Below are 14,492 nucleotides of genomic sequence, written 5' to 3'. Positions count from 1 at the left end.
GACAAATCAAGATTCGCTCAATTTTCGGACAGTAGAAGGATGTGGGTCTGGAGAATGCCTCACCAAGAGTTTTGGCTCAACAGATTGCAGCCAACTGTGAAGCATGATGGTTTGGGAAGCTGTTTGGGTTGGTGGGAGATCGAGCTTAGTGGAGTGCACTGGCAACATAAATTTTGCGAAATACGTCGAAATATTGGAGAAAGGACTCTTACCACTTTATTTCTCGGGTTTCGTGGACAAGAATACAACGTTGTTCCAGGAAGATGGAGCACCGTGTCACAATGCTAGAAACACCCAAAAGTGGCAGGAAGAAAATGGTATCCAGAAGTTGCCCTGGCCGAGCCAATCTCCTGACATGAACCCCATCGAAAATCTCTGGACCATACTCGACCGGCAAGTCAAGAAACAACCAAAAAACCAACATCGAAGAATGGTCTACTCCAACTTTTGAAGCAAGAGTGGGCAAAAATCGCACAATCTAAAACTGACGAGATGATTCTCACGATGCCCCAAAGGATCAACGAACTCCACGAAGCGAAAGAAAGATCTACTAGATATTAATTAAATGATAAATATATCAATTCATGTGAATATGACTGAAAAACAAGTAAATAGACACCACCTTTTCAGAAAAAATGAAATGACCACGCTGTGTACATGTATATGTGTGATGCATATATATAATGACTGTTATAGTGTGTGTAAGTGTGAGTAACAACAGCCTGTTGTAACAATACCCATACCTCATTCTTTTTAAACAGCTACAATGTGGTTAAAAAAAAAAACATAAATGTACACAACATATTTTAAAGAATACAGAAATTATTAAATATATTTTGAGTATATTTCAGGGAAAGTCAAGATCATTACAGTTTAAACTTTTCATCACTTTACTTCTCTCTCAAAAACTTTAGAATGTTCAAATTTTGCTATAATTTAATCTTTATGTTTATAACAATGTCTACAGGCAATGAAGATGTATGATTCCTTTAATTATATATATATTTATTATACTTTTACAGACCTATCATGATTTTTAATATTACATTATTTATTCAGTCCCTGACAGTTTATTCAAGAAGAAGCAGACAGACCTACAGGGGGGAGCAAAGGGGGGAACTGCCCAGGGGCCCAGATGAACAAAACCTGGTTATGTCAAAATGCCATAAAGCAACTTTAGGCTATATCTTCATTTAATCATAAAAACTATAGTTTTGGCTTTTCTTTGCATATAGACACTAGATACATTAGGAATGATTGAAATAATAATTTGAATAATAATTAATATATATTTGTTACATTATAGATCTAATGAATATTTGCTGTCATTTATTAACGTTTTTATGCTTAAACTGTGAGCTAGAAATGGCTGCTGCTATAATTTTGCTTTGTTTATGAGCTCGCTGCTGTCAAAAAAAGAAAGGGGCCAGCAAGGATATTTGCCATGGGGCTCCTGCTGTCTGTCGATGCTGCTGGAAGCAGAGTATATAATACTATTTCATCTACACTATGCTTCCTTTATTCATTGAAAACAACATGTTTCACTTAATACAGAGCTTATCAGGCTGGCATAATAAGCACAGTAGTGGTTGGAACATTTTTTCTATGAACCATTTATATGTAGCTATGCTCTGTTTTGCTAAAATCAAAGTTCATGATCAATGGCATTGTCCTAATTAATGCCATTTCATTTCTTTTTTTCTGGGTGATCATATTTCAGGAGTGGGAAAAAAGTATATTATTTACTGTTATTGGTATTATCACAATATAATAAAATGCAGTGTTAGCACTTTAAATAAACAATACACTTGTGCCAAGTCATCTCAGCATAATGTAATTTTATTCTATGGTAACCTAAGAGTAACTGCAAGAATGCCTGTTAGAAATAATGCCCTTTTTGTAGAAGGAATTATTGGTATTGACTAGTAGGTATACTGTGGTTATAATAAGTTTAATAGATAAATTTTTATGATGCAGTATATTAAAACATAACAAAATCAGAGGCAATACTTAAAAAAATAAGAAGTTCATTAACAGAGAAGGACACATTTCATTGGTGGATCCAGGATTATTAGAAGTGGGAGGCATAACCTTATGCATCTGGGAATCAAGGGGACTGCTTGAAGTGATAAGAGATAACTGAAAGTAGTCATATGCATCCAGCCACAGTATTTTTTATGATTTCTTTTCAAAACAATATTTTTTATTTGGACTGTCAGAAAAAGAAAAGACACCACGTATGCACCTAGCCTTAATGATGTTTTGTGCTTGGTACTGACAATTTTTAATCTGATTAAAATACATTTCTCTTAAAATTGTGTCAATGAACTGCTTTAAGAAAACACATGCTTTTCCTCTAAAACTGCAATAGAATGTTATAATTAAATGTTGTAAAAACTTATTGACCTTTATTACGCCACTATTAGGATATCATTCCTTTTTATGTCATAACTAACATGTACTGATATCATAAAAATTTTGCTTATCATTACTTATTAAATTTTAATTCAAAATAGTAACCAATAAAGGAATTTGTAATATTACAGCTTTCAAAGGCAAAATCATTATTATTGTTATGTATCTGCTTGTTTGTTTCCGGTAGAAATTCTTTCCGAGAATCTTCAGCAATACAAGTCCTTTCTTGATTAAACCAGTTTATTCTTCCTTGATACCAACTTTTAGTACACAGTAGTTCCACAATCAGTACATTTCTCGTCACTTTAAACTTAACAACTTTTATAATACACTCTAAAAAATCACAGCGATTCACAATCTCAATAACTTCGCTCTCGACGAGTGCAAAATACACACTTTACGGCTCACTAGCTCGAAACTAAGAAAACATAAATTACACGGAACTCAAAGTAACTACTGCTCTCTCATCATTCATATATCTGCTGGCTTACACTGCCAGGCTTATATACTAACAAAGAGGGCATCTCGAACACACTCGGACTTCCCCGATCATTCGAGAAACTCATCAGCATCACGTGACTTCCGCTGTCATAACATTATGAAATGGTTGTTAATCACTCTCCTCAGGTCATAGTTATGTAAATTAAACATCTAATAATCGATCACGTGATCTGAAATGCAAATGACAATTTATACTATTTACAGTAGTTTCACACAATCATGTCTTGTTTATCAGTAATTCATTTTAAAGTACATTACAGAATTCAAAGTACTCCAAATTGTTCATGAATTCTAGATAGATATTAAAAGAGACAGGGATTTTTCACTTATGTCAAAGGCCATGAATAAAATGGAAGCCAACTAATCACATCAGGCAATTGCAGATTGGCTAATGCATATAGAAGTGACATTTATAGGATGTGAAACCAGTTCTAAATCAATGGCACAATTGTTCAGACACCCAGACATGTAACACAAGTAGACAGGCACTATCTGATGATTCTGGCTTACTGCAATGGAAGACTGAACCAGATACAGCTGCAACTGGACACTATATTATTGTAACAGAAATATACTTCATAAAGCCAACCAATATGCCAGACACCCAATGAGATGCACTTTGCTCACGGTAAAGCACAAAACAACTGGTTGGAAATTGAGCCAAGAACATGTCTTGTGGACCAATGATATGTAAACAAAATTATTTTTACAGAAAAGTCACACTTCACCCACCAGTCACAATGTGGAAATATTCTTATATGGAACTAAACTATAACCAGATCTAACCCCATTTTCATACAGGAACATGATGCATTAGGCCATGGAAATAGAATGATGTGGACCTAGAATAAGAACTGGTTGACATACCAGTTTCTACGTCCTACAGAAAGTTACCATTAATGTCATTATAGAGACCACATTCTTTCACCATCTGATAATGTTCACCCCCACCATGCTAAACTGGTCAATAATTTCATCATTGAGCTCGTAAGAGGTGCTATTTCAAAATACACCACATTCTGAAAGTGACTCTATATCCTAAAAATATCAAGGAAAAGAACTCATTCAGAGGAGTGGCTGAGGTTATTTTATAATCTTAAGAACATTGACTTTAAGCATGCAACATCCATGCCAGGTTGCTTTTGTTGTTCATAATTCATACTGAAGTGACATGTCTTGAATTAAAAATATGTAAAGACACATAGTCTGAATGACTAACAATTTGCATTTCAGATGATATGACAGATACTCATATGTCTGATTCACATTTTAATTGCAAATCTACACAAAGGGCTGTCTGGTGTGTCCACTGTGGGAAATTTAACTTCCAATTCTACCAATGTAAGCTCTTAAGCCTACCACTGAGCAAGCATGAGAGACATGCAAGTTGCATAAAACATGAAGATAAGGAGTTAATTTGCACTGTTTTATAACAGCTATTGTTTTGTTTTTTCATAGATAAAATCTTCTTATTCCTTAATTATAATATCCTTACACTATCTGGAAGCACCACCAGTTTTTTACATTTTGAGAGAACAAATGAATTATAATTTTTAAAACAATTTCTAAGAAAAAGATAACACCTATACAAGAAAATATTTACTATATTTTCTTGTTTCTTTGCATCTTACCACATTGCAGTCATTTGACAATGATCCCTGTGGGTCACAATCACATGGTTTACAGCCTTCACCACTGCTAAAGTTCCAAAAACCAACTGCACACTGGTCACATGTTTTACCAATGACATTTGGCAAGCAGGTACACTGGCCAGTTGTTTCATTGCATTGTTTAGCATTTGGATCAGTTCCCAGAGTACTACACACACACACTGGAAATAGAAATTTACACGAGCTAAGAAATATACTACAAACTGTCACTTTCAACTCTAAGAGTCATTAACTAATATATATATATACAAAGAGGGAGTCACCTGTATACCTAAAACTGACTTTCAATTCTATCATAAAGACCACAACTTGAGTAGTTACTTACAAGCACCTCTGCCAAACAATGAACTTAAGGTTAATAACACATGCTTCAACTTGTAAAATAATCACAAGTGTTGATCTACAGAATTATTTTAATAAAATCCAAGCACACTTACTTTGACAATTATGTTGTGTGGCATTTCCATAATAACCATGTTTACAGTATTCACAACTTGGACCTTCAGTGTTGAAAATGCATAGAAGACACTCTCCCGTTAATGGATCACAACTTCCTGGTACAGTAACATCAATGTTGTCATTACATTTGCATCTATGACACTTTTCACCAGGTACAGATGGATTTCCATAGAAATTATCAGCACATTCTTCACACTTTTCACCTGTAACGTAAATTTTTTTTTCATAGATACATGTAATATGACAACAATTTAAAACTTTAGCTACTTTCTGCAAGATTTTTTGAGTAAACTATGAATGAAAATATATTTTTGTTTTTTCTATTATTATTATTATTACAACACTTAAATGATATCTGAACTGAAAATTGAAGCAAACCTAGGGTACATTTTTTTTTTCTAGTGGTTCATGAAATATAAAAAAAATGGAAATATTTATAGGTGTCGGGTAATTTATTGTTTTTTGAAATAAAACAACTTTTAGGAAAAAGGTTTTAAACTCTAAATCCAAATTAATTTTTGCTCTATTTGATACTCACACGTTTATAATTTTTCCTCATCCCTGACAAAGTGATATTGGTCTGCTTGAAAACAACAATAACCTCTTTCTACTAACAGTTCCATTCATTTACTTCCCTCTCTCAAACTATTAACTTCAGATGTAACACAAACTCCCATCCACCTACACGCTAATAAGCATTTAAGTATAAAAACCATTTGGCAGTTAAATTACTATGTCAGAGAATGTGTATGGGCATTAGACTGGGAAGTTAAGATCTTAGGGTAAATGAACTGATCTAATTAACTTAATATTAAGAACGTACCAGGATGTGAAAATATGTCAAAACTAGTTTCTCTGATTTCAAGTCTTCTGATAGTCTATTCCATTTACTGTAGTTTTTCACTAACTGCTACACATGATAGTGTTCTTATATTATAATAAAACCAACTTTATAAAAACAATCCATATAATTATTCTACAGAAAATTAGAAAAAGACAATAACTAATGGATGATGAAGAAAAACAGATTGTGATAGTTTCTTTGTTTGTTTGAAGTTAAGCACAAAGCTACACAATGGGCTATCAGTGCTCTTCCCACCACGGGTAATGAAACCCAGTTTCTAGCATTGTAAATCTGCAGACATACCACTGTGCCACTGGGGGGCTATTGTGATAGTAACAATTATTTGTTTGTTGAATTTTACATATCACTACTTGAGGGCTATCTACACTAGTCATCTCTAATTTAGAATTTATAAACTAGAGAGAAAGCAGTTAGTCAACACTAGCCACCACCAACTCTTGAACTACTCTTTTACCAACAGAAACTGGAATTGACATTATAACACCCCCAAAGCTAAAACTGCAAGCATGCTTGGTGAAGGGCTTTGAAATTTCAATCTGTAGATCACAAGTCTAGTGCCCTAACCACCAGGCGATGCCAAGCCTAATACTAACAGTGAAAGCTTCTTATATCAGCAAAAACGAGGAAAATGTATGTTTGCAGCCATAAAATTGTTCACACTGAGGAATTTTTAAACCATTTTGAGCACTACACGTCACAGAAGGATTTACTGATAATTAAGTTAATTGATAGGAATTTTTTTTTTAAATTGTCCTTTTTGGGAAAATGTATCTGCTACAGAAGATTAGGAATGAGCAGTTTGTGTTTACAAGAAAAAATGTCAATGAAAATACTGTAAACCAAAATCATTTAGTCAACTCAACATTAGGAACAAATGAAAGAAAAGGATTGCTGTGCAAAAGAGATATTAGTGACTGATTTAAGGTGCAAGTGTTCAGATCCAAAAACAACTACATGTGACTAAAAGGTGATAAATATTATACCAGTTATTACTATACCTTAAACCACTGGTTCTTAACTAGTACATATATGTATTTTCTAATTAATGCTTAAGAGAAGATATGTTTAAAAAATAGGTTTAAATTTGGTTTTATACAATTATAAATTAACTTTATATATAATATCCCAGAAACAGGTAAAAATACTCAAACTGAGAGTACTAAAATGGTCTAAATTAGATAAATATTAAAATGTTAAACTAAGGGATGGCTTTATTTTGCACTTGTGCTCTAAAGATCAACAGAAATGTTAAAATTGTTAATTACTTTAAATCATTATAACTTCGTTTTAGTTTTATAAAGCAATAAAACTTACCTTTGTATCCCTCCTCACAATGGCAGATGACATTTTTATTTTCTCTATCTAGTTCACAGTCTCGAGCATGACTGAATTTACTATGAGGGCAGGAACAAGGACGGCAAGAAATCTGTACTCCAATCCTGGGGTCACCATAGTAACCAGTTATGCATCTGCAAAACATAAAAATACAGATATAAATGTAGAAATCACAAAGGCAAACTAAATATTTTATTCAGTAGCACTTCAAAACAAGTTATTTTTTGTGTGGGTTTCAAAAAAGGTAAAGTTTGTAACGTAAATGTCATATGTGATCATGTCTGACTGTTGTACAGAAATAATTACATTATCCCACAAATACTTGTCTCAAAATTTCGCAAAGCTGTTTTGTAATATACATATCTATCCATTGTTTGTAATTATATGGTGCATGTTTAACTAACAGAGAGCAAAGTAACAAAGGTAAATGGTCTGAAATACCATTTTAATATTCCCGAGATTACTTAAGTATTAAACAGTAAACCATCTTAACAGAAGGTAAATTCCTATAGTTCACAAACTAAAATGTATTGGTCTCAGGTAGATTCACTTATATCTAAACTGTGTAATAACATCTAATACAGAGAATGAAAGGATACATAGTGACAAGGAGAACAGCCACAGCTGGTACACCTCCATTTCTTCATCTCCACAGCTTTCCAAGATCTTTATACTATTTATATCCAAAAGGTTTAGAAGAAATATATGAAATATCTTATTGAGTCGGTGTTATCAGATTGTTAAGGAGTGATGACTAATCTGCATCCTGTATAAGTTATGTAAAGGATAGACCCCCCCCCCCTTAATAAGCAATACTGATAATTACTAGATACACAGTGTTGAAGCACCAACTGAAAGCATAGCCACTGGTATCTCTAGCCCACTACCAAAATCTAATGACAGAAACAGAGACAATTTGGGTATCTTGAATAATCTGCTATGAACTATGAAAATTAAGGTAAAATGTCATGCATTCTACTGGTTTCTAGAAATGACATAGATGATGCGACTCTTGACCTTCATGTGATGCCTCCCAGTGAAACAGTGGTATGTCTGCGAACTTATATCAACTGAAACCAGGTTTCGATACCCATGGTGAGCAAAGCACAGATATCCCTTTCTTTAGCTTTGTGTTTAATAACAAACAACCTTCATGTGATATCTGTTTATGGCATCATGTTGCACAGAAAGGAATAGCATAATTATAACAATAATAGCCTGTCAACAAGTACAATTACTATGAAAACATACAATAAATTCACCATTTTCAACTAAAGTGAATCACTTTATTTATTGGGAGTAAATGACACATTTGCTCTTTAAAGCAATGTTGAAGGAGTTAAAAGACATAGAAGTGCCTGGAACTAACATATTGGATTTAACCCAGACTTTAAAGATGTCTAAGAAATTTGATATCAGCTTACACCTAAAAGACACCGAAAACCTATAAAGGACTAAATGCCTATAAATATTTTTATACCTGGTTTTGTCAAGCAACCCAGCATATGTATATATTTATTTATATGAATTTGACACTTTGAGTGAAAAATACTTCATTATAAAAATATGAATAAGCATAACCAAGTGAAAGCTCACAAGTCCTAGCTTATTTTGCACCAGACTCACTGATAGTCAATAGATATTGTAATTAATACTACAACTACTTTGTGTTGATCATCTACCACAGATAATTTCTGATAGATATGTTGCACCATCCTTACAAGCCAATGTATTAATTCAAAATTTATCATCATATACCATCAGTATTTGCTACTGTAAAATACATGATTCAGCCAAAACTCTCATCACCATGACACTATCACACCAACTGCATAAAATATTTACATTGTGAGTGCATTGGTCTTAATTATTTGAGAGAAAAAGAAGTACTCTGGGTGCAATACTCTCTTCAAATAAAATCAGTTGGTAAAAGTTAAATGCAGAGTTTAAAAGGTGAAATATTGAAGCATTGCAATTTTCTATGTTAATATTATTTAATGTTTTTATATTGTACTGTTATGTATGCAACAAGATTTTTACATGAAACTGGTCACTTTTTATATTACATTATTTAAATGTAAAATTCTTGAACATGTTTTACAAGAACGTTATATAACTATAATACACATATCTTACAACCTGTGTATCTTAAACTTTACCATCTCCATGTGAAATTCCTTTCTATCAATCTTGAAGTATGTAATACAGGAAAAAATCAAATTTATGGTACATGTATATTATACTTTATGGAGGAGTGCATTATGTACATAATATTGTTAAAATAGATGAGTGATTTTTACCTTTCAGAATAACAGTTTTCTCATAGAAAAAATAAATTATGTTTTATGCTAAATTTTATTTTACTCTAATTATGTCTGAAAAAGCAAGCCTGAACTGTATATAACATTAAAATTTATGAACTTAAAATACTAGTTTGAAATTCGAGTATATGCTTAAGGAAGTAAAACACTGCATTTTCTCTATTCATTGTGTTTGATTATAACATGGAAAGGAACATTGTATATACTAAAATAAGCATTGTATTGATAGACACCTTAGTTTTTCAGTTGTCAAACAGAAAGGTACAACTAAGACATAAAAGTTGCATAATGATGAACAAACTCTTACAATTCTTTCAACATATAGTTAGTTCTGATCCATTTATTGCATCTAACTGAGTCAACTGAGGCTGCATGTATTTTATAACATGACAGACCTGGTGATCCATCATCCATACTAAACCAGTTAAATTTTTTTTCTCAAGAAAAATTTATGATTATCAGTGTACTTGGCATGTGTCAATTCTTCCTATAACTATTCATATGGCGTCACACTTCTCTAACTGGAAGTATATTGTGTCACATGCATAAGTTCTAGCAATTGTTTAATTTTGCCATTATCAATTTCCATTACTGCAACTGTCTTGACATGATAATAGACAAGCAGTACATAACATCTCTCCAGAGTTGCCTGAACCTTTGTCACAGTTACACCCTTCAGTTGAAAAATGGTTGCTGGGATAAGGCAATAGATCCATATTTTTAGAAAGCATCATAATCTGTAATCAGCAGGGGATTGTGGCAGTCAAGCATGACAGAAGTGATGAATACTGAGTTCTGCCGTGTATTGTGTCACCACATTATATATTACTGATACATTTGCAACAGTATTTTATAGTTGTCCACTTAACAAATATATTTATGACAGCACAGATAAATACAAATTTTCACAATACGTTGGTGTACAAAATTTAACTTAAAACAATCTGAAACTGAGTTTACAAGCAGTAGAGATTAAAATAAATCAAACATTCTCATTACACAGATAGTAAAATGCAATTAATTAGAAGAAACATAACTTGTAATATTGTGGGTAAACTAAAGCTCACTATAAGACAGGCATACTTGGCTCAAAAATTATTTGAAAATACACTACTTGAGTGCAGGAAAAGAAATATGGTCTGACTAATAAGTTTTAGAATATTTTGATCTTATACCTATTACCTTGAACTCACCTTGAGTTCACAACTGGAAAATAAATTTGAATTTTTTATCATGATGACCACTGGGGTATTTTGGCTTTTTATGCACAACCATGTTTACCCATTTTTTGTAGTTCAAATGAGCAAAAACCTTGACCTTTGTGTGATGCCGAGTTTTATTCACAACTAGTACCAATTTTGGCAACAATAACTTGACTACCTTTTGTGTAACCTTGACCACTGTTCTTCAGATAATCTTGACCTTTATACAAAGTTAAGGTTTGCCAATTTAATAAGTTTGGCTACATAGAACTTACATGATGGCTTAAGCTAATGTATTACCTTAATTAGTTACTTTGAATATCATTTTAACCTTTACATCTATAAACTAAGACCCAAGGATTATAATTTTACAAGCAATACAATAAACAAAAAAAAAACCACAGGTTGACTTCTGTAGGAATTTTATATGTGGAATTATCTTGATCTTTAAGTTATATTAATACCCAAGGACTATACATTTTACTAGACTTTTTGATATCCCCCACGAACAGTCAAAGACGTAGTTGTGTTAAACACACACACACAAAAATATTTGTATATGTAGTTCTTTTTAAGTTCATTTTATTTAAGATCTTTTATTTCATTTCTATTTGAGATCTTTTATTATTTAATTTCTTTTCTAATGAACAGAGGTTGAAAGTAACATATAACGTATAGTAAAAATATTATGGTGGTTTCATTTTATTTCTACTTTAGGAATTATTAGAACTTTTAATGGTGGTGGTTGAGGGTGATATATAGTAGAAATATATTGGGGTATTTTCATTTCATTCTACTTTAGGAATTAGAAGAACTTTTAAGGGTAACCGCCTTCCCACAACTGGCTGCAGAAAGTGAAAGGTACTAGGAGTTGCAATGTTGTGGGTGTAAGCACTCAACTACATACCCTTAATTGGTTTTCCATGATTACTGACCAACGTTTGGATTTTGTCTGGTAGATGGGATATCCCCAATGCATTTGGGAGTTATTCCCACAAACAATATTCATTATAGATTTAAGATGATGACTGGGATATAAAATATAAAATTAATGCTTATTTTATATTAAGTTCATTATTGTTTTATAGTGCTTATTTGAATCATCTATAAATAACATACATAAATTCACAAAATCGCAACCACCATACCATTCATTTTAATACCTAAAAACCATAACTTGATGACTTAAGTACTTGTTGAAAATCATACAGAAACTGAGAAGATGGATGCAGAAAACTGTTGGCTTGTGTTTTGTAATAAAACAGACAGACACATGGAATATTGATCAACCACTAAAAACTAATATTCATTTTCTGTAGTAACTTGTGGGAAAACCCTGGTTTTATTAAAATTAATTTCTGAAGTTGAAATTCTACCTGCTATAAATATCACCTATACTGTGCCTATCTACATAGCAGCATAATGAAATCTAAACTGACTAAGTAATTATAATATTATTCAAATACCTTTTATACATCACTATAATTTACTTATGTACCTATGCACAATATACTCCATAAAATTACTTGTAGTTAAAACACAAAGTAAGCATGGCTTTCAATTTGTGCTTTACAAATTAATGTTAATTTAAAAATGTTTGGTAAGATTTAAATTGTTATCACTTGCCTATCACAGTTTGGTCCTGTAGTGAAATTTCTACAGTTTAGACAGTGTCCATTTGTAAGGTCACAAGCATCTGCATGGTCATTACAGTTGCACACTTCACAGTTTGGAAAGTTCCAGAACCCACGAGGACATTTATCACAATGCTGACCATAAGCACTACCACGGCATCGACATTGACCAGTCTCTATGTTACAAAAATTGTCCAAGGAGCCTTCACTATGACAGTTACATGCTAAAAAACAATAAAATTCAACTTTTTTGTTTTATTTTGTAAGACATCCTTCTAACTTTTGTTAAATAATATGTTACATATGAAATGTTAAGACACAAGTAAAAAACGAATTAAAAGAAAAAGCTCTAGTTCTAACAGTTTTGTTCATGCACATTTTAAACACAAGTTAATCACAAATCTGATAAGTTTTGCAGTAAATATAAATATACATTAATATGCTGATATTTCCAAAAGTATATATTTTGAATAGTCCCAATGAAAGTTGTGTACAACTGTGACATGGAAATAGCTTTCAATAAAATAAAAATTATCTTGTAATTGATTTATAATCTGAATGTGTGAGATCCAAAAGTATATATTACAAAAAATATAACACAAGCAGACTAAACAATTCTATACAAGCGAAGAATTACATTATATTTACCCAAAGCAGTAAATGAATATCAAGTCAATCCAAATGGATTATTTCCTCTACTCTAAGAAGGAAAATATGTAAACAGGGATGTGTCAGCACTACACTAGAACTGTGGAGCATTTGTTAATCAAATCAAAGCAGTCCGAGCAATCATTACATCTCATCTTAGAAACACAGTTTTTGGAATTAATAACTATACTATTAGCAATAATTGAAATAAAAATGTTTCTAGTTCAACTTTAAATTTATTATTTACTTGCTATTCCATGACCTATTTACACATGTCATTAGTAACATACATTATTCTACATACCAATCAACATATAATAAAGAATCTAAAAATAATAAAAGTTACTCTCATGTTAATTAACCATGTCCAGAAACTAACAATGATAAAACAATTACTCTTATGTTAATTAACCATGTCTAGAAGTGAATAATGATCAAACAATTAGTATCATGTTAATTAACTGTGTTGAAAAACTGTCTAAAAATGGTAAACTGATCACTATCATGTTGATTAACAGTGTTAAGAAACATATATATATACTGATATGTTTTATAATTACCTGAAAAAAAACTAATCTATAAAAGCAGTGAATTAGTCCAAATATGTCTATTTTATTGCTTTTACTGTTTAGAAAAAAAAACATAAAACAATCAATTTAGTTTGTAAAATATCTTTAATGGTATTATACAATGCTGTAAAATACAATAGGTGTAAAAACGATAATTTCAATTTTGAAAAGTATACTTACATTTACATCCTTTTTGATCAAGACCATATGTTCCAGGAGTACACCGATCACATCGTCTTCCAACAACATTAGTCTTACACTGACACTGACCTCCTAACTGATCACATTGTTCACTGAATGATCCAATGAGATTGCAACCACACTCTACCAGATAATAAAAAAAAATGTTTATTTTATTTTATAATTAAATTCAATACTAAAACATAAATCAATAAGCAAATGCTAAAATTATTGTTCAAAAAACCAAATTCACAGCAACTGTTATGATGTGAATGCAATACAAGCCAGCAAAACATGATTATAATTAATTATACTTGTCATAAGACATTAGTAGTAGACATATTTTTAAGCACTACATTCTTTATCTAGTCCCTTAGGGATTTTCAACAATTAGAAGAGTGTATAATAATAGTATTCCAATTACACCATATTTGCCATATCTAGTGTTAACAATGTGTTTCACTAAATCCAGAGCTCTCCAGTCTGGCTAGAACACAATAAACAAACCAGTGGTTGGAACACCATCCGTATATGCCATTTGTTACAACAACAACTGTTATGGTGTGGATGCCTTTTACAAGATCGCAAGTATAATAATTATAATCATGATTAATAGAGTTGTTTAAACATTTGTTTCTCTGGCTCAAGACACATCCCAATGAAAGAATAGACCATTCCAAGCTTTTACTTGTT

At 31.8% G+C, this 14,492-nt stretch overlaps 1 protein-coding gene across 1 annotated transcript in view; it reads right to left on the bottom strand.

Annotated features, from left to right (window-relative positions):
- The window catches only part of LOC106461387 (laminin subunit beta-1-like), a 134,038-nt gene that overhangs the window by 25,320 nt on the left and 94,226 nt on the right, over positions 1–14,492 (bottom strand). The window contains exons 17-21 of the mRNA XM_022388335.1: positions 13,800–13,943; positions 12,395–12,626; positions 7,225–7,379; positions 5,024–5,248; positions 4,548–4,747 (exon numbers count right to left, since the gene is read on the bottom strand). Of these exons, the coding sequence (XP_022244043.1) occupies positions 4,548–4,747; positions 5,024–5,248; positions 7,225–7,379; positions 12,395–12,626; positions 13,800–13,943 (956 nt within the window). The remainder of the gene's footprint in view (positions 1–4,547; positions 4,748–5,023; positions 5,249–7,224; positions 7,380–12,394; positions 12,627–13,799; positions 13,944–14,492) is intronic.

The sequence above is a fragment of the Limulus polyphemus genome, unplaced genomic scaffold (assembly GCF_000517525.1).
Source record: "Limulus polyphemus unplaced genomic scaffold, Limulus_polyphemus-2.1.2 Scaffold949, whole genome shotgun sequence".
Lineage (NCBI taxonomy): Eukaryota > Metazoa > Arthropoda > Merostomata > Xiphosura > Limulidae > Limulus > Limulus polyphemus.
This window is presented reverse-complemented; position numbering and strand designations above follow the sequence as displayed.